The 22021-nt window shown below is 41.5% G+C and overlaps 1 protein-coding gene across 1 annotated transcript in view; it reads left to right on the top strand.

Moving 5' to 3' along the window:
- Nucleotides 1–22021, top strand: part of CFAP91 (cilia and flagella associated protein 91) — a 62793-nt gene that overhangs the window by 30572 nt on the left and 10200 nt on the right. Inside the window, exons 7-16 of the mRNA XM_079767320.1 lie at nt 1657–1834; nt 5921–6078; nt 8051–8230; nt 9320–9462; nt 11130–11246; nt 12910–12981; nt 14345–14491; nt 18325–18546; nt 20336–20484; nt 21005–21096. Coding sequence (XP_079623446.1) covers nt 1657–1834; nt 5921–6078; nt 8051–8230; nt 9320–9462; nt 11130–11246; nt 12910–12981; nt 14345–14491; nt 18325–18546; nt 20336–20484; nt 21005–21096 — 1458 coding nt within the window. The remainder of the gene's footprint in view (nt 1–1656; nt 1835–5920; nt 6079–8050; nt 8231–9319; nt 9463–11129; nt 11247–12909; nt 12982–14344; nt 14492–18324; nt 18547–20335; nt 20485–21004; nt 21097–22021) is intronic.

Genomic DNA, 22021 nt, shown 5'->3' with positions numbered 1-22021 from the left:
ATTCTAGTACATATCAGAAAACCAATGCAATTTATCATTTTAACAGAAAATGTTGGGAAAACGCTTCAATAGGCGTAGAAAAAGTGTTGGATAACATTCAACACTCATTTGTGATTCAAAGTGTAAATAAACTGGGATCAGAAGAAAAAGTAATATAATAAAAGGTGTCTACCATAGTCTTCAATAAATATAATACTAAAGGTGAAACTTTGGAAGCTTTACCTTAATGTGAAGAAAAGACAATGACCCCTTCATCCATCACCATTGCTACTTAGCAATGCAGAGAACACCCTAGCCCAGAGCTTATTGAGCTAGGCTATGACTCCTTTCCCCCAGAGCCATTTGGAAATATGGTGGCATTTTTGTATGTGATAATGATTAAAAAGTGCTCCTGGCATTTAGCACATGGGATGTAGTTGGGTGGGAGGCTGTAATAATACTAAACATCCTGTCCTGTATGGGGCAGTCCCGTACAACAAATGATTATCCAATGTGGCAGCAATAGTACCTTGGTTGAAAAATACCGAGTCAGTGCAGTAAAAGAAAAGAAAACAAGTGAGATATGAGTATTACAAAGAAGCAAAACTATCGTTATTTGCAGATGATGTGCTCATTTTAAAAAATCAAATGAAATAACACATTTTTAGATATAAGAACTTGAGGTCAACAAGACAGTATGAAATCATCATACAAAGCTCAGTAGTCTTCCTATATGTTAACAATAGCTAATTAGAAATATTGAAAAAATAATATTTTTAATAGCAACAAATAACAAAACACCTAGGAAATCACTTAATAAATACAGGTGCAGTTCTAGCCAGTTTGGCTCAGTGGATAGAGCATCATCCCTCAGACTGAAGGGTCCCGGGTTTGATTCTGGTCAAGGGCACATGTCCAGGTTGCAGGCTCGATCTCCAATAGGGGGCGTGCAGGAGGCAGCCAATTAATAATTCTCGCCATTGAAGTTTCTGTCTCTCTCTCGCCCTCTTCCTTCCTCCCTGAAATCAATAAAATTATATTTTTTAAAAATGCAAGTACTTTTGCCGAAACCGGTTTGGCTCAGTGGATAGAGCGTCGGCCTGCGGACTGAAAGGTCCCAGGTTCGATTCCGGTCAAGGGCATGTACCTTGGTTGCGGGCACATCCCCAGTGGGGGGTGTGCAGGAGGCAGCTGATAAATGTTTCTCTCTCATCGATGTTTCTAACTCTCTCTTCCTCTCTGTAAAAAATCAATAAAATATATTTTTAAAAAAATGCAAGTACTTTTAAAAAATAAGAACAAAAACAGGTGCAAAGCATTTATGGAGAAAAACATAAATTGTGACTTTCTGTACATTACTTTGATATTTCTTAGTATTTCAAAAAATAGATTTGTCTAATACAGGGCATATCAAGATGTGATTGTTCAGTAGCCACACAATATTTTTCAAATATTTTCTGGCATCTTATATGCACCTAAAATTTCTTCTGGCTGAATTACTAACAAGAAGCAGTGCAGGGCACAGCTGGGAGGTACATCTAGAGGGTGCTCCCAAATATTACATCCCAACATAACCTTAAATGTAGAGAGGACAGGAGCTGAAAGGGAGTAAATTAAATACTGGTAGGTACATGAGTTTGTCCATGTGTTTCTAAAGTGTTTTTGCTTCATCTCCAGGTCGAGGTCTCCCGGCAGGACAAGCTGAGGTGGAGATGATAGAACGAGCCCGGGAGAAGCGTGCCTGGGAAGCCACTCTCCCGCCTCTGAGTGACACCGCCCAGTTTGAGAAGAGGAGGAGGATGATGAATGCGATGGAGAGGAAGGAGTGGGCCTTCCGAGAGCAGGAGATTGAAAAGTAGGTTCTTGATCCCCCAGACAACAGCTCTTGCGCTGATGGAAGTAATGTTAATACTTTTTACTTATAAAGCATTTTCCCAAATGTATTAGGTTTAAAAGTAATCCTCAACCTATATAGACAGGAAATTGGGTTTCTGGTTCTTCCAGGAACAATAGCTCTACAGTTTTCTCTCCATTGATATAAAAACATACAGTGTCCTCTGTGTGTGCATTGCAGCATGGAAGCAGCTCGGAGCAATTCCTCAAGGCACCTCTGCTTCTCCTCTTCCCCTTTCTCTTTAGTCTCTAATCTAGAGAACCCCACTGATTTTTGCATAATGTCTTTCAAACTGTCCCTTTCAGTTCATTCCCGTGCCACTCCCCTAGGTCTTGGCCCTCCTCATATCCATCAAACAGCCTCCTAGCTGATCCTGTTTCTTATTCCCCTAGTACCGGATTCACAGGCAGAACACCGTGGGTTCCAGTGAGAGCTAATGGGGCATTTTCTATGTAAAAGCCAAATTGTGAAATTCTTCAATTAAGAGATGAGCTCACAGCACATAAGTGACAATATGCTGAGGTAATATGGTTAAGTTTTCAATCATTTTAACTGTTATATTTTCAGTAATGAGGTTGTCCCTAGAATGTGTAGAAATAACAACTCCTTAGTAAGAAAGAAAAAAAGGGAACCTACACCAAGATTGTTCTTTTTTCAGGCTGTAATGAGGTACTTTACTACCTGTAGCAATGCTACCAAAGCCCCTGACAGCATGCTCACATATAAGAGAGTTAGGGACCAAGAGACTCTGAAACTCAGTGTGGTTCTGAATTCAAAATATGTTTATCTTTTTGTACCTGCTGATTCACCCTGAAGCAGGACAATGTGATGTTTTGTTAAAAACTTGCAATTTAATAGAAAATATTATTTGGAGCAAAATAGGTAGTAAATACCCAATTCTGTATGCAGAAATTATTGCTGCAATTTGGAGAGCTATATTCTTTTTTTAAAAAATATATATATTTTTATTGATTTCAGAGAGGAAGGGAGAAGGAGAGAAAGATAGAAACATCAATGATGAGAGAGGCCCTAACCGGTTTGGCTCAGTGGATAGAGCATCTGCCTGAGGACTGAAGGGTCCCAGGTTCGATTCCGGTCAAGGGCATGTACCTTGGTTGTGGGCACATCCCCTGTAGGGAGTGTGCAAGAGGCAGCTGATCGATGTTCCTCTCTCATCGATGTTTCTGACTCTCTATCCCTCTCCCTCTCTCTTCCTCTCTGTGAATAAATCAATAAAATATATTTTTAAAAAAATGATGAGAGAGAATCATTGATTGGCTGCTTCCTGTATGCCCCCTACCTGGACATGTGCCCTTACTGTGAATTGAATCATGACCTTTTGGTCCATAGGTCGATGCTGAACCATTGTGCAACACTGGCCAGGCTAGAGAGCTATATTCTTGTCAGAAAGACATTAAAAATATTAAAAACATATCTGGCTAGAATGAAGACATCATCTAAGAGAGTACTTTTGTTAAACTGAGGATAATTTTAATAAACATGTTTTGCACCCCTCCTATGTGCCAGGCTCTGTGCTGTGAGCTGGGGAAACAGGAATAATAGGAAATTGCTATGCCCTGGCAGCGTTCCTTATGGTCCGCTGGAGTGGGGAGGGGCAGTGGTCAAGGATGGAGCAAAAGGCCTTCAGACCAACAACTCTTCAGCAGGGCCCATCAGGTGATGTGCTACTCTGTATACACAGTGCCGGCAGGACCCAGGCGAGAGAACCATCGGTTCTGTCTGAGGTGGGTGGAGATTGGGGGAAACTACTGAGAGGAGGTAGCCTCTGAGCTGGGTGTTGAAGGGTGAGTAAGAAGCCATCAGGTAGACAGCAGTATCAGCGATGATGGTGATGATGATGATGATGATGATGAGGAGGAGGAGGAGGAGGAGGAGGAGGAGGAGGAGGAGGAGGAGAACGATTTCATAGAGCATGGATCACTTATAGAGTGCTTACTATGTGCTGGAACCAAGTTCCAAGTCAATAATTCTGAACGTGTGGTCCACAGACCAGCAGCATCAGCATGACCTGGAAACTTGTTAGAATACAGGTTCTCAGCTCCACCCCCCACACTGAATCAGGGTGGGGAGCAGCAGTCTGCCATAGCAAGCCCTCCAGATTGTCGGATGCATGTTCAAGTTTGAGAACTGCTGTTCCAGCAGGTTGTATACTGTAACTCATTTAATGCTCACAACCTAATGGGATAGATACCATTATTTTGTCCATTTTATGACTGAAGACGTTGAGGTAAGTGATGAAGTTGATACTTGAACCTAGGATTTCTAACTCTAGATGGAAGGTGACTATTGGTGTGTGGCTTACTTTTAAAAATCTCCCTCCATATTCACTTGTCCCTGCTTCCCCACCCTCACCTCCACATTCACTGTGAGAAGCCCATCTATGACACGTTAGCTCTGACTTTAGTCCTTCTGAGTCAGGCCTTTAGCTCCCTCTACGGAGGCTCACCTTTCCCTTGTCAGTGTGGCAGACCTCAATCCTTGCCTGTCCTCCAGACTGCTGAGTTAAGGAAGTCCTCTAAGGAAGCCTCGCCCACCCCCTCCTCCCCCCTCCCCCCACCAACCGGGAATAGCTAGACGTGGTGCTACGTCTCTTTTCCCACAGAAATCTCTTCATTCTTCCGGCCTGGGGTTTATCTCCTTGTGTTGTAAATGCTGGTTTATATGCCCACTCCTCTAGAAAGTGCTTCTTCTGAGAAGGCGCTTTGTCTTGCTCATCGTTGTTTGCCTGGCATATGGTGAGCACTTAATAAGTACTTGGCAAATGAATGACTGGATAAATTACTGTATGAATTTTGAAGCAGGAGTAAAATGCTTAAATATCTATTGTAGGAAGGAAAACCTTGCTAGCTATGTGAAACAAGGATTGAACGGGGAAAGACTGAACTGGCAACAAGAGTCCGAGGTAGGGGAGATGACACAAACATGAGCTAGGGAATAGATGCAAGAAGCATTTTAGAGGTGGAATCCTTGGAGGAGGGGAAATGATGTAAGAGAGTGGGTAGATTTCTGGGGAAACAAAATGAGTGGGTTTTTGAAGTTGTCAGGGAATAGCTAGAGGTTTAATTTGACAGAAATTCGGGTTCAGAAATATCTGGGCTGGAGGTAAGGATTTTAAAGTCATTTGTATGTGGTTGTATACACATGAGCAAGGTAACTCCAGGAGAACAAGATAAAGGTAACAAAGGTTGACCAAGTACCTGGATGTGCAGACACTGGCATTTGCACATTAACTACTTAGGATAGCATGCCACACCCTCGTTTTCTCTTCACTCTTGTCACGTAGCCCTCTAGCAGCCAGTCGACCTGGAACTGTGCATGAACTTCTTGTTCTGTGAGTGTCCCCGCCACGTCCCGCGTGGTTCAGGATTCAGGTTCAGGGTTCGGGTTCTGGAGGAGGCTGCACACAAATGAAAGAGACTAGACAAGAAAATATAAATTTGGGAACTGGGGGCCAGGCGGGAGCCCAACACAAGAGGAAGGACTCCGCTTTGCTCTGGCCTTGAGATCCCTTTTATTCAGGTTTTGGGATACACCCATAGCCCTTAGGCAGGCAATTCCAATGATAGCCAGTCAGCAAGGATTTACATAAAACTAAAAGGTGGAAGTTGCTTTAGCTACCATTGTCTCAACTAAACAGTGGGTGCAGAGCTCTGACCTTTCAGAGCTCAAGGTCTCCAGCCTTCCTGGTTCCTTGTCACCACCTCTCTGCTAGTGAAGACAATGGGCGGCTTCCAACATTGTTCAGTTAGGCCCATCTGCCTAGAGAGCCCTGATTTTGCCCCATCTATCTGGCACACTTCTTTGTCCTTCAGAACTGCACCCATATATATATTCCCATTATATACTCACTATCGAGCTGTCACCCCAGACCACCATTTGTCACACTTTTGCTAAGGTGGTCTCTTTAAAATATGTGACTATGATACCAGTCTAAAGAGGAGACCCTGTTGATGGCAGGTGCTCCCTTTCTAGTGGAACACCTGTTTGCGGTCCCGTATACTCCTTTGTTTTGTCATGTGCTTGAAGACTGCAGGAGATTCGCCTGGAAGTTCTAAAAGAGCTGCTGAGGAAACGTCTCCAGAAAAACAATGAAATGACTATGAAGCACTTGAATGCCCAATGGTCTAACCTGCAGGAAGCAAAGGAGGCAAAATTGGCAAAAATCCGTCGTGCACATGTATCAGGTAATGGTGTAGTATGGACAATGAAGAGAATGGAAATGTTGGCTTTGCTTTGGATCTCTGATCAAACCTGATTTAACTATGACATAATTCTGGTTTGGTCCTAGTGTTATTAAATAAGTAACGGATGGGAGATGAGTTATTTCTCAAAAGTAGACGAGTGGAGGAAAATTCCTTACTAAAAAAAAAAAATCAAGTAATGATGTTCTGACAGGTAGTTAAGCTATTGGTGTGTGTGTGTGTGTGTGTGTGTGTGTGTAGGTGTTCCCTGGACAGAGTCCTGTTTCTCAACCTTTTATTTATCATCATTTCCTAAAACAGACATTCAGACATCTTTTTTCCTATTCACCCCCTCTCATGAAATTTTAATACACAGGTATACTGTATATCTGTTTATGTACTACAAGTATATCTGTACTTTATACATAAAAGGAGGAGTCAGTGGAATATTAAGAATGACTAAATAAAAATTTTAAAATAAAATTTTAAATTAATTACCATGATACTTAACTTTATAGCTATATTAAGTAAGCTATATTAAGTAATTGATTTACTTATTGCCGAAACCGGTTTGGCTCAGAGGATAGAGCGTCGGCCTGCGGACTCAAGGGTCCCAGGTTCGATTCCGGTCAAGGGCATGTACCTTGGTTGCGGGCACATCCCCAGTAGGGGGTGTGCAAGAGGCAGCTGATCGATGTTTCTCTCTCATCGATGTTTCTAACTCTCTATCCCTCTCTCTTCCTCTCTGTAAAAAATCAATAAAAATATATTTTAAAAAAGTAATTGATTTACTTATAAAATCTGTAATTATCAAATATATATCCCAATTAGGAATTTATATACATAATAGCAATATAATCACATTTTAAAAAATCATTCAAAATTGTCATTTTCTAGCAAAAGTAAAGCAATTACAAAAATTAATTCTTTAAAAGTTATTTTTTAGTGAGTTTAACTTTTAACTTTTTCTTGATGTGAGAAAATAGCTTTTAACTTAACTTAGCTGCATTTAGATATTGTCAACATACTGTTTTTCCAGAATTTGACATATTCTAATTTATTCTGGGGTTAGCCAAGATGGACAGAGATTATTGAAAAATCTATAGTCTTCTCTCCCTTTTAATTATTTTCCTAGGGCAGAATAATTAATTACCTTAGTCTCCATTGAACATGTCTTTTTCAGTTACTTTGAATTTCTTTCATTTATTTAACAAATGTTTATTGAATATCTCTTCTTGGCTCAGAGGTTGGAATGCTTTTATAAAAGAGCCCTGGCTGGTGTTTCCCAGTGGTTGGAGCATCAGCCCATGCACCCAAGAGCCTCAGGTTTGATTCCTGGTCAAGGGCACGTGCCTGGATTGCAGATTCGATCCTCAGCCCCCATCCCCAGCCCTGGTTGCAGGAGCCAACCAAACAATGCGTCTGTCTCACATCAATGTTTCTCCCTCTCCCTCTCCCTCTCCCTCTCCCTCTCCCTCTCCCTCTCCCTCTCCCTCTCCCTCTCCCTCTCCCTCCCCCTCCCCCTCCCCCTCCCCCTCCCCTCCCCTCCCCCTCCCCCTCCCCTCCCCCTCCCCCTCTCCCTCTCCCTCTCCCTCTCCCTCTCCTTCTCCCTCTTTTTCTCCCTCTCCCCCGCCCCTCTCTCTCTCTCTACCTCTTCCTCCCTTCCACTTTCTCTAAAAATCAATGGAAAAAATATCCTTGGGTGAGGATTAACAAATAAACAAACAAAAAGAGAGATTTTTTAATGAGTTCTAATTTGGACACTAACAGATTCAGCTCTATTACTTCTGCCTGGGTCACAGATGTCAGACATCTGTTTTCAGTGTGACTTTCTCACTGCAGTGAGTGGCCATCATGAAATTCATTCAGTTCAGTAGCTTCCCTGAGAATAAAACTAGAACTGGCTTACTCTTCTGCATTTGGATCATTCAGAACAATATTTTGGAGATAGTCATGGCAGTATGTTTTATTTTAGCAATCAGAAAACTTATGGGAAAGAGAGAGAATGTAGAAGAGAAGTTCAAGAGAAGAAATATCATCAAGGACTATTCTGATTATGCATCACAGGTCTATGGACCTCTGTCTCGCCTTGGTCGTTTCCCAGACAATGATGAGGACTTTGTAGTAAAAAATCACTATCTCGACACCTATGAAGGTAAACAATTTACATAATTACAAGTTCAGTATAAATTAAATACATAATTTATGTATATATATACCTCCTGAGGAGGAGTCTTCCTATGCCTTGATATGAGCAGTACTTTAAATCTTTTATGCTAGTGATTAGGATTATCTATTGTGATTCTCAATTGGCAGCAAAATACACCACCGTCAGATTAGCTAAACAAATATAAGATTGCATAATTCAATAGTGGTGGGGAAAAAAGAAATATAAATTAAATATATAAAACATAACTTAGATTAAAAGCTAAACAACAAATAAAAATATTTGCAAGAAAAAGTAATTAATATATTTAATATTATTAATAATGTGAGTTGATACAAACTAACAAAAACTACTAAGACCCACATAAATAAATAGATACACTATACAACCATTTATCAAGGGGTAAAGTCAATTAACTACTAAACATTAAAACACATTGAATGTTACTAATCATCAAAGTTGTGCAAAAAGAAATAGAAAAAGGTTTTATATCAGGTTTATCAAGCAAAGAAATATATAATGAAATCAGTCTTTTAAAAAGAAATGCCAGAAAATGAGTAGGCAAGGGGATGGAAAACCAGGGGATAAATTCATGGAGAGGATTATTTCTGCTATCCCATTCAAGAGAGACCTTTATTTAAATTACTTAAATTCCAGTTGACAAGTTGAAGCATCACATGGCCAAGATCATGAGTTGATGGTCATAATATTGGATGTGTAGCTCTGGCTGATCATCTCTAGAGCAGAATATGATAAATTGGTATACATCCACTTTAGAATGGTGACATGTACCATATGATCATCAGTTTTCTATTGATTATTATTGTGGAGTTTATTTTTTCAGGGCAGTGTTTTCACTTTAGAATGCATTTCTCATTTTTTAGTATAAGTCACTGAGGACATGAATTTATACAGAAATTTGCTTTATACTTTGGGGGTAATTCAGTTATATGAGATACACCTTACCAATGATTCTAAATGAGGCCACTTGGCAAGCAACTGATAAAATTAACAATATGCTTTCAAAATGCTAAATTTAAGCACCAGATACTAAAAAGATGTGCTTCCTTCCCATAGGATTAGTGGAACTTGAGTCCTGTCTCCCAGATTTTGTGACACAGCCCCGAATCAAAGCTCCAAAGCCTAAAGTCACAACCACCAAAGCTGGCTTTCTAAAGAGGGCGGCAAAGCTGGAGAACGAGTTGGCAGAGGTTCATAAGGTATAAACCTCATCTGGAAAACAAGATGCTTCTAGGGTGACTTTTGCAGAAAATACCACACTGCAAACACTGCATTTTGTCTTGGGCTGCAAAGTCCAGTAGTTCTCAACTCACAGCCCTTCCTTCCCCCCCTCTAGACTTCTCTCTCTGGAGGTTGTCTGTGCTGTGCTGTGCGTCTTCCCCCTCATTTTAAATTACTTGTAGGAAAACCTCTTGGAGGTTGTTCTTTCCATTTACAGAAGCCATGTTACTCTCTAAAAGTGGTTCTGACTTGGAATTTACATAAATTTGACACTACATTAAGGTCTAGTGTTAAGAATTATGGTTTTAATAGGATAATAGGCCTCATTTTCTCCCTTTAAGATTTGTTACCAGGACATCATGAAGAAAGGGAGTCATGCTCAACTCCTCTCTCATCTAGTTTAAAACATAACTGAATGAGAAAGTCTGATGGTCATCCCCGTCAACCAACTACTCAGCATCCATTGGCTGGGCTTTCTATTTTGTTAATTGGATGATAGGTGTACAGACTTGGGTTAGAATTTGTGGTATATGATAGTGGTGCTCAACCTTTATCATGCAGCAGGACCACCTGGAGGGCTTATTAAAACACGTTGCTGGGTCCCACCCCCAAAGTTGCTGATTCAGTGGGTCAGCGGTGGGGCTGGAATGTTGGCATTTACAAGGTTCAGGAGACGCTGATGCTGCAGGAACCACACGTTGAGACCCCCTGGTTGATGATAGTCTAATCACTGGCCCATGCATGCTTGTTTGTTCAGTTGGTCTTGGTAATAGAATCAGATAAAAATTAGGACCTTAACGATCATTTACCTATATCCATGTGCTTCTTTCCTATCTCATCTTCCATTTACGCATTCTGAACTCTGTTCATTATTCTCTCACTTTTTGTAAGATTTTTTAAATACATGAGTTGTATTATCAGGGTATGGAAGTTCCCTTCCATTCTTAATTTACTGAAACTTTAAATCATGTGTTTGTGTTGAATTTTATCAAATGTTTTGTCTGCACTTATTGAACTAATTATGAAAAATCTTTTCCTTTTAAAGTTATTATTGCATTAAGGAAGAGTTACGGTTTCTGGGTGTTTTTTAAAAAAAATACATTTTCATTGATTTCAGAGAGGAAGGGAGAGGGAGAGAAACATCAATGATGAGAGAGAATCATTGATGGACTGCCACCTGCACGCCCCATACTGGGGATCAAGCCCGCAACCCTGGCATGTACCCTGACTGGGAATTGAATCATGACTACCTGGTTCATAGGTCAAAGTTCAACCACTAAGCCATGCCAGCCAGGCCAGGTGGGCTATTTTTAAGCTTTATTTTTACAAATAATAATTTATCCTTGCACACCTGGGACAAAGCTATCTTGGTCAAGGTGTATTATCTTATTTATAATACATAGTTGGACTTGATTTAAATGGATATACGTAGAATATGTGCTATGTTTATTCAGTCGCTAACTTATCCTTAGGAATATCACAGCATCCCTTGGGAGATAGAAGCACCTTGGTTTGGACTTGTTCAAACTGTCCTAGCATAGGCATAGAGAAGGTTATCTCTGATTGATATTCATATCTGTGGCCTAGATGTGGTAGTGGAAGAAAATATAAAGGTAAGAAATGACAGTAGTTGGGGGTTTTTCAGGCACTGTTGGATAAGAGGAATAGAGTTCCCGAACCAAAGAAACCTCTGCTCTTTCTTCAAAGAAAGCCAATACCTCAACCTCGGCTTCCAACTCCAACCTTGGAAATGACTTCCAATGTAAGTTTGAAACTTTTCTACTTAAAATGCAAAATTTAGCATTGCTGTCCATTTATTCTTAGGATGTTTGAGTTAAAAGCAAACCTAATTTAACAGTGTTAATTTATGTTGCCTTTATTCTTATTTTCAAACATCAAACACACAATCACAAAAACAAGTAAAATGAGATGAAATGAAATATAAACCTAATCCTTTAAAAAATTAAAACACAAAGAATAAAAAGTTTTCCCAAGAAAAGTGGGCGTCAGAAGGTAATCCTCATGTGTGTCAAATAAAACAAAAAAGGATTGAATGATGATCGGTTACTATAATTATCTGCCCAATGGGGAGGTGGCTGATGACAGAGAAGAATGAAATGTTAGAAAGTCGCGAGGACAGGCTGACTTCTGAGGTAGGACTGGCTCAGCGGGCCATGCCTCACCTTCACAGATCCCAAACTCAGTTTGAGCGCAAGGTGCCTGAGCTGGCTAAGACTGACCCAGACTAAACAAACCCACAGCAAACTGCTAGAGATGCCAAAATGCAAATTTATTACTTTATGGGGAGAAACAAAACTGCCTGGTGGATCAGGATGCTCCTCACTGGTAGGTCAGCCCATTATCTCCCCATAGAGGGCAATTCTCACAAGAAGCCAGATTGTATTCAGGAGGTTATGCTTTGTCAGAGGGAGGGCAGTGGACAGATCAACTCCCTAGCACCTCTGATGGGCCAACTGTGGAGGGACTGGAATGCTCCCATTGCCTGGCTAGGACGCGGTCTGGACAATAGCCCCATTTTAGACCTTGTGCCACCACTGCTGGTGGTTAACACATTGTCTATCACATGTTAATGCCATTGATTTTACTGTTGCTTTCTTTTGCATTCAGAGATGCCTTAATTAGATTTTCCCACTCTGCTCTTTCTGTTGGTGGCTTTTTTTATAAATATATTTATTGATTTTAGTGAGAGAGGAATGGAGAGGGATAGAGAGATAGAAACATTGATAAAAGAGAGACATCGATCTGCTGCCTCCTGCACACCTCCTATCAGGGATCAAGCCTGCAATCCAGGCATATGCCCTGACTGGGAATCGAACCAGGAACTTCTTGGTTGATGGATAGATGCTCAACCACTGAACACCAGCCGGGCTGCTCTTTCTGCTTTTGACACATAGTTATTAAAGGTGGTTTTTATAAATGGCTAATCTTGTCTACTATATTCTGATTTTACCAGTTTTGCTAAATTTTTGTGAGAAGTACCTCCCTCTAGACTCTGACCTAGATTAGCTGTATCCTTTGTCTACTCATGATCAAACATGAAAAAACTATTGCAAAAGAGATGCTATAAATAATACTTTCAGCTTCAAGAATGATTTTGCTGTAAAGAAGTATAGGGAAATGAAAATTGCTTAAATTATAGGTATAGTATCACAGTGGGTGAATTTTTTAACTTTTTGTATGATTTGTTAATGATATTTATGATGAAAAATAATAATGAAGTTTAATAATAAAGTAAGTAACATTTAAAATACTATATGTTCAATGAAGGTAGAAACCATTTTTAATTTCTCTGTAAATCCCTCTGGCATCTAGCACAGTCTCTTCTGTTTGATCTAATTCTTTAAAAAATTATTTGATACTGACTGCTGTTCTCAAGCTGCTTGGTTCTCCCTTTGTTCTTTTAGGAAGAAGAAGATATAGAAAAGGCTGTTATCTTCCTTCAAAAGTTACTCCGGGGCAGAGTCGTTCAGAATGTGGTATGTAGGGTCCGACCACTGGCCATGTGCTTCTCCTCTGAAAACAGATTCACAGCATGTGCACGTGCTTGGTTCCTTGGGGTGAATTCACCGCTGTCTTATGGAACTACACTCTTTCTTTTTTTTCCTGTGTGTGTGTTTTTTTAACTTTATTCTTATTGTTTACACTGTTACAGATGTCCTCATTCTCCTCCCCCTTTGCCCACCTTCACCCAGCCTTGCCCCACCTTCCCTCTGGCCATCACCACACTGTTGTCTGTGTCTGTGGGTTATGCATATATGTTCTTTGGAACTATACTCTTGAATTACCTACCCATTCCTTTCTACTGCCATAGATTGTCCAGTTGGGTGACACAATGTCAAGGAGAGGAATAACCTGCCTGCTGTTTGCTACAGTTGTAGCCAATACAGTGTGAAAGTAATGTCTTCCTGGAATTGCTAAACCCGGCAATTTTCTTACCTGAATTTTGATCATTAAAATATCACTGACCAAGTGGATTCCCTAATTTTCCACAAAGTCATAATACAACTATTTGAGCTGTACTTAGCTGGCAATACCTGAATAATAAATGAAATAACTAAATAATAACTATAGTTTGAACTCCTACTCAATGCCCACATTATACATTTTTTATTCTACATATATCATCTCATTTTTTCCCTATCACTTACCCTATATTATAGGCAAGTAATGTAAGTCTGAGAGAGAGTATGTTAATTACCAGCAAATTCAACTCTGGTCTTCCTGACCGGGAAGCCTTAGGTTATTTATGCTGCCAGAGCAAACACTCAGTTTAAAAAGTGGACTGATATAAAGTCCCAGCTAAAAGAGTTATTTCTCCCCAGACAGTTATAACTCTTAAAAACTCAATTATGAAGAGCAAGTCCAGGGAAGCCGGGTGAGCATTTTGTGTTCAGCATTATTCTTTACTCTCCTTTTGGTATTTCCCAGGAGAATTGCCTCAGTTCAGACAGCACATTGTGTATTACAAAGCAGGGGCAGATCTATAGGAAAAGAAAATATAGCTATGAAATATACCATCCCCAGCTTTCTTAGGGAAGAAGGAGCACAGGAAATGAGGGGAAGTTCAAGTTTCTTAATATGACCCTGTAGCGGTCCCCTTGCCTTTGAAAGGCATTTTAAGAAACCGCGTAAACAGCTAACTGATAACTAAGCTCCCTCCTCTGCCTGAGCAGCCGGAGGGGTAGTAAGAGGGCTGACCTCACTCTGTGGAACACACAGGCTCTGTAGTTCCAAAAGGCGGAGCAGAACCTACTCTTCCTAAGTCACTGCTTGGGAGCCCTAGTGCCTGACACAAGGGATGCTAATTTGCAAGTCTCTCTTTGATTTCATTTGATACAGATGTTTGAAGGGAAAGAAAAGCGACTGGAGCTGATCCAGGAGCTGCGCACCACCCACGCTCTACAGGAAGATGACAGGCTGGTGAGGAAAACCGAGAAGCAAGTGACACTGGCCCTGCAGCGGCAGAGGAACTTGCATGAACACAAGGTTCTTTCCCTTTCTTTCTTGTTCCATTCTTGTCACATTTTCTTCCTTGATTTTTACTATTGTGTGAGCAACATTATAATAACAATAAGTGAATTGATGAAAAAAAAAACATCCCCCACAATGCCACCACTCTATCACAGTCAGCATTTTTAAACAATGCTGCTACAATCTATAATTAGAATGGGGTGTGCCCTCACTGAATTGAATATGGTCTTATATTCCTTATTTGCAAAAAGAAGAAAAAAGAAACCTACATTTTAAAAGGTTTTCCCTTTCAATTTTTCTTAAACATTTGATGACTGTACTATATTTCAGTTAGTGAGAGCTTAGCAGAATGAATGGTAATAAAAGCAAAAAGAAAAAAATGAGAAATGAGATTTATTTGTAAATATCAGCACTTATTTTGAGCTTTGGAGCTGTACATAGATAAGTCATGCTGGTTAAAACGCATATTAAATATGTTAATATCTCATGATATTCTGTGACTTTCATCATGACCTCTGCATTCTGCTGACCTAATAACAGCTCTCACCTAACAAGGGTAAATGTCTCCCTGTTCTCTTCTGTGCTCATCTCTGTAAGCACCGTTTCTAATGCTGTTGACTACAATGTAGATGCCCTTTTCTACCTCTTCCGCTAACCTGTTAATCAGCGTGGAAAACCATCTGTTTGCACAGTGTTTGGTGTTGTAAGAAAGTGAACTTTCAGCAAAGCCAGTATGACCCACCTTTAATCACACACATAACTCTGTGCTGTGTGGACTTGGGCTCAAATGTTAAGCAGCTTGGAAATGTGCACAACTTTACTCCTTTTACATGACAGCAGGACTGGATGGCCACTGAGTTTGGGGAGCTCGTGTAGGGGAGAGGGGAAGAAAGCCACAGGCTGTGAGACCCAACAGAAGGACCAGAGGAAGAAGAAGAGAATGTGGACACAGGAGTTCTGAATCTGAGAGGCCTGGAAATGATGGAGACAGGGCTGCACTTTTCTGCTCAGATAGAGAGCAAATGCCCTGGAAGCACCAGGTCCCAGGACCTGGGTGGGAAAATGCCCTCTTTGGCCCTTGGAGGTTTCTGATTGTAGACTTTGGCAGATACACCTAAGCCAATCCAGGCTTTTCAACTCTATTCCATTTAGCGGACATATACACTGAGTGGCCAGATTATTATGATCTCTGAACACATAATAATCTGGCCACTCAGTGTATATATATATAGAGGCCTGGTGCATGAATTCGTGCATGGGTGAGGTCCAGCCAGCCTGGCCAAGGGGAGGGGACATGGGTGGTTGGCCGGCCTGCCTGCTGGTCAAACTCCTGGTTGAGGGGACAATTTGCATATTAGCCTTGTATTATATAGGATATACACTGAGTGGCCAGATTATTATGCGTTCAGAGATCATATTATGCGTTCAGGTACACATGATATCAGTGTACCTGACTGATATCATGTCAGCTTAGAGCTAAGGGAGGAAGTAGTGGGAAGAGCTGTCATGCAGCCAAGGACTCACCCTGCTTACCTTCCACTAAACACACCAGTGATTTGCAGGGGTCAGATGGAGCGGGCACCTCATGGATACCTGCATCAATGCTGACCCTCTCCTTTTCTCCTCTTACATTTTCTGTGGAAAACAATCCAGAAAATGCACAGCTCCCAATTATGTAGTGTATTATACGATGTGACTGCAATGGAATCACCTTGCTAAATATATTTTTTATTTAATCTTCAAATTAAAATTTACTACCTGAGCATACCTTTCTTGTTGAGGGAGATTAGACATGAACAGGATTTAAAATCTCAGGATTTTAAAGGTTACCTTCCCCCCCCCCCCCCAACCCCCAACCCAGACACGCACACACACACAAGTGAGGGAGCGGTAATCCCTGGAGATGAGGAGGAAATCTGTTTGTGATCTCTGGGCTGAATGATCGCCGCTTACAAATGTTAGGAGTAGTGAGACTCTTGCCCATTCTTTCCACCTCTCCTATTGTGTAAGTAAAGCAGGACTTTGTGGTTAGAAGGTAGATATGGGCTGGGCAGTGGGTAAGGAGGAGGATGAGTGTATTGGACTAACAACTACACTTGATTGACAGTCTCACCCATAGCCATACCACCTTGGAGACCTGTGCGGATTTCCTCCCTTCAAATATGAACCAGCAGGGAACTGAGCACAGAGGCCAACTGTCAATATTAAAGTAACATGTGCCTGGGAGGAGAGCTCTTCCCTTTATACTTGAGAATGGGAGAGGGAACAGGTGGGAGTGGCAAAGGATACAGTCCTTTAAATGCCTTTATTCTCCACCAGAGGCCCAGTGCACGAATTTGCGCACCAGTGGGGTCCCTTGGCCTGGCCTGCGGGATAGGGCCAAAACCAGCTCTCTGACATTTTCCAAGGGGTCCTGGATTGTGAGAGGGTGCAGGCCAGACCAAGGAACCCCACAGATGTGCTATCAGGGCCAGGGAGGGATTGTGGGAGGGCTCCGGGGTATGTTCAGCATGTCTTGCTCAGTCCTGATTGGCCGGACCCCAGTAGCAAGTTAGGGCCGAGCGTCTGCCCCCTCCCTCCCCCCCCCATGGTGAGTGCATGTCATAGTGAGCGGTTGAGTGGCCTTAGCATATCATTAGCATATTACATTTTGATTGGTTGAACAGCTGGCAGGTCGACCAGACATTTAGCATATTAGGCTTTTATTATTTAGGATGTGTCAAGGCCAGGACAGATAGACACTGTGGCTTATTCCTGGCTAAGAACTCTAGGCCTTTATTTTACCTTAAGGATCATATAGACATGTATTTTTCCTGCTCTATTTCAAAGATAGTTGTTAATGACTTTGAAGTTATGGTTTTCTACTTTCATGTCATTCAAGATCTTAAAATTCCCCCAAACTTATGTTAAAGGATGAGGCATTAAGAAATTAAAAAGGTATCATTAGTGAATTTCTAGGAGATTCTATTTTATTAAACTCCATTGCTATCTTTAATAAAACGCTTGACATTTCTCTTCCTGTCTTGGAATTCATAGCACTTTATTTGGATAAAATTGTGCCCGGCTGGCAGGCTCAGTGGTTGAGCATCGACCTATGAACCAGGATTCTTGGTCAGAGCACATGCCCGGGTTGTAGGCTCAATCCCCAGTTTGGGGTGTGCCAGAGGCAGCCGATCAATGATTCTCTCTCATCATTGATGTTTCTGTCTCTCTCTCCCTCTCCCTTCCTCTCTGAAATCAATAAAAATATATTTTTTAAAAATTGAAATTTAGCTCTTTTTTTGTTATTGTTAATCCTTATCCAAGGATATATTTCCATTGATTTTTAGAGAGCGTGGAAGAGAGGGGGAGAGACAGAGAGAGAGAAACATCGAAGTCAGAGAGACACATTGATTGATTGCCTCCTCACGCCCTGACCAGGATCGGGGCTTGAGTCTGCAACCCAGGTATGTGCCTTTGACTGGAATCAAACCCGTGATTCTTCAGTCCCTGAGTCAGCGCTCTATCCGCTGAGCCAAACTGACTAGGGCTAAACTTGAAATTTTTTAAAAAATGCATCCTGTGTAGACACTAACAGAATTCTTTGCTAAATCCTCTTTCTAACGTGAGGACTATAAGCCTTCAGTGACTGAGAGCAATCTACTTTCTCATGTCTAAGATTGTATCATAAGTTTTCCTAGTGACAGAACCCTCAGAATGGGGCCAGTCTAGAGAGAATATTCCTAATAAAAACTAATTGCAGTCTGAAAATAAAGTGACTGTCAAGAGTTCTGGGTAACCCAGCATTCCTCCTTCTAAATCCCCATTTTTAGTGGAATTTGTATCCTTAAGATGACATTATTTTTAAGGTGTCACTAGTTGAAAACCATCTGGCTGGACTGGAAGGAAGGGTGCTGGCAGACATGTTCGACTTCCTGTCCAAAGAGCTGGTGAGACTCCAGGAAGAGAGGAGAATTCACGCCTTTGCCATGCTGGCCGAACGACAGCGGAGAATGCGGGAAGCCGAGGAGAGTGGTCGGCGCCAGGTGGAACAGAGGCGCCTGCGGGAGGAGGACGAGATATTTAAGGAGGCAAGTGAGGGCAGCGGGATATCTGGAAGCTGTTTGTAAGGAGCAGAGTCAAACCAAAGGAAACTTAAGAAATGAAATGGCATTTGTTTTGTATTTTTCATTGTATTCAACAAATATATATTGAGATCCTACACAGAACACATTTAGCCACCTATTTCCTCATTAACTCATGCATATACAAGCACAATGTGTCCAGAACCTTACACATTTATAAAGATATACAGAAACACACAAGTATATTTATTACTACAGGTGGAACACAGTAAACTTCCCAACGCTGGACTATTATAAGACTCAGCTAATTGTTCCATAGGTTCAACTTGATTCCCAGTAAGACTCTGGGCTCCCTAGAGCAGGCATGTTGTACATCCCGTGGTGCCTTCCATCCCACAGCATAGATCAATGTACAGTGGACATTGAGCAAATATATTTTGACTTGAGGCCTGATGCACGAAATTCATGCAAGAGTAGGTCTTCCTTCCCCCAGCTGCCGGCACCAGCTTTCCTCTGGCACCTGGGACCCGGGCTTCCCTCGCAGGCCCACTTCGTCCAGAAGGTCATCTGGAAGGACGTCCAGTCTAATTAGCATATTACACTTTTATTATTATAGATTGGTTGGTTGCTTGGTTGACACTGAATTAAGCTGGTCATTTGGGGTCTCTCGCAGGGAAGGCACAGGGATTCAAAGTTAAGGATTTGGTGTTTTACAGGTAGTTATAGTGCCAGTCAAGAAACAGGTGCTGAGTTATTACTGATTCCCAAGATACACAGAAATATCCAGACATGAAATAAAAAAGTACCCTTCTCCCAAGAAGCTGAAAATCTGTTGAGATAGAATGCGTACAAAACTAAGGATGCTGCACGTGATGCTTCCTGTGTATCTACCTGTAAAACAGGCAAAACTGAACTATTACTATGGTTCCTACTTAGGGAGCAAAACTATAAGAAAAGGAAAATGTTTGCTGTAAAATTGTGAGCGGGGAAGGGGACTGTGGTCAGGAAGAACCCACGGCGGTCTTCTGGGATACTGGCAGTGGCTGATGGGTGCTGGCTTTCCTCAGATTCATTACACTGTACGTTCATTCACACTTTTCTGCATGTGTATTCTGTTTCACAGTTTGAAGAAAGCTTTAAAAAGAAGCAATGTAGACGGATAAGATGGTTCAGAAAGTTCATCAAAAAGCCAGGATCCCTCTAGCTTTCTGCTTTTCTGTCCCTAAGGCCTGGCCCTCATGGCAGTTTAAGATGACTTCCGGTGCTCCAGCATCATGTCCCCATGAAATGAGGAAGGAAAAAGGGGAAAAAAATAAAGCTAGGTCTTTCCTTTTAACAATCCGTTCTGGAAAGTGCCTGCATCACTTATGCAGGCATACCCTTGGCTAGAACTATGGGTGCTAGGAAATGCAGTCTGTTCTAGGGACCTATTGGCTCAGCTAAAATCCAGAGGTTCTATTATTGAAGAGGAAGGACATTGGGAAATACCTTAGTCTCTGCCGCAGTTAGGTAGTGTGACAAGACATGCTGTGGGTAAGAACATAGCCGGGATCCAGGATCTTCCTGCAATGTGTACTGTCCCACCCCCGAGGAAAATCCACAATTCTAAAATGGGTTAGAATGGGTAGAAAGGTGGGTTAGAAACAGACGGTCTAGAAAAAAGGAACAATCAATGAAGGGACTTAATGAACTCAGTTAATGAGCTAAAAAAAAGTTACCAATGTTCATTTTTCTTATCTTGTTTACATTAGTATTCCTGTTCTCAGTAACTGTGGGCATTTGGGTTTTTTTTCAGGTGGTTAAAGTTCACCAGAGTACTATATCTTCATATCTGGAAGACATAATACTGAACACCGAAGCGAATACTGCAGAAGAACAAGCCAGGGCGGAAATTGAGAAGATGGCTAAGGAAATCAATGACATTGCTTATGAAATGGAAAACCGGTATGTGCCAAGAGAATGGATGGTAGCAGAGATAGCCCACTTGCTGTTACTTATATGTACTTTTCAGGAGCTTAAGAGTTCACCACCAAGGAAACACAAATATATAGCTCATGCTTCAGTGCCCATTGTTTTATTGTTATTAGCATAACGCTTTAGAAGCTGACAGGCCTATCCCTGTGCATGGTGGGAGCCCTGGGAATAGAAGTCTCTGCAGGCTGGCTCACTTTTACATTACTCACTTTAGAATACCTCACAGCATGGAAGACATGCAACATTACTTGGACTCCACCCCGAGGTGTGTGGCTCCCACGTATAAGTTGTATTTCTAACATTCCCTTCCTGGCTGGCAGGGTACATGAAGGGCGGAGCCAATCTGACTTTTCCATGGGGTTAACCAAGCTCACCAGGAATGTGATATTTCAGATCACTTAACCAAGGGAAAGGTGATGGTGGAGTTCCTTCACAAGTCAGGAGGATCCAAGTACAGCCACAAAGAAAGTTTAATTTGTTTATTTTTTAGTCGAACCCAGCTTCAGTCAGAGGAGATTGTTGCCGAGTTGGTTTATAGTTTCCTGATCCCAGAGGTGCAAAAGGACTTCGTCAAAGAAAAAGGTAAACCCATGCAAATGCGTCCCTTTATGATTTTTTTTAAAAGATAAACTCTTTCAATATCCCAAAGATTTAAAACTGAGCAGCGGTATGGGGAAATTTCTGAAGGAGAATCACCGAGCTTTCTTATTTCAGAGCTTGTCCAGTTCTCTTCCTGCTGATTCCAGATATACTCACCTCTAGTGTAGATGGGCAAAGTTCTTATAAGTGTGGCTGAGCATCCAGATCGATCCAGCCCTCCTTTGAGAGGGAGTTCCCAAGTTCCAGAAGAGGTGTACTTTGTGATTTGATTTTTTAAAAACATAAAGTAAATGTTCCGAATATGCGGGGTTTTCCAAATGAAGCAGCCTGTGGACACAGGGCACGTGCAAGGCGGCTGTTGAAAGCGGGGGCGCCTGAAGGGTCTGACGCTGCTCTGCTGCTCCCCTGTGCCACGATGCCTCCTGTGGCTGCCAGGTCCGAATGGCAGAATAAATACCCTCAGATGTCACGTGTCAGCAGCGGATGTTTGGGAAGACTGATGCTTTTAGTAAACAGATAAGGAGAAAAAAGTGTGTCTTAAAAAAAAGAATATTCTTTTGGAGCTTTCAGACTGTTGGTGACAGACCCGATCCCAGAGGGAGGGGTGCAACCAGAGGTCATTACTTAAAGTGAAATAACATCTTAGTAGGTGTCAGAGTTATTAAGGGGGATTCTGGACAAGTTTAAGAGAAGTGTAGTATTTTAGGTCATTGAACCAGGATAAAGGAATGGTGGGGCTCTCATGAATTTGAAGAGAACAAAGAAATATCTTATGTGCCCATTATATGATTGCACTATAATTTTTTAAACCAGTACCCTCTTCGATAAGCATTTAGCTCGTTTCCAGTGTGTTTTTCTATAACTAGCGGTGCTGCAGTCAGTATATTTTACACATGTCCTGGTTGTG

Source organism: Cnephaeus nilssonii (assembly GCF_951640355.1).
Source record: "Cnephaeus nilssonii genome assembly, chromosome: 3".
In the NCBI taxonomy this organism is placed as follows: domain Eukaryota; kingdom Metazoa; phylum Chordata; class Mammalia; order Chiroptera; family Vespertilionidae; genus Cnephaeus; species Cnephaeus nilssonii.
The sequence above is the reverse complement of the archived record's forward strand: the minus strand, read 5'-3'. Positions and strand labels throughout refer to the sequence as shown.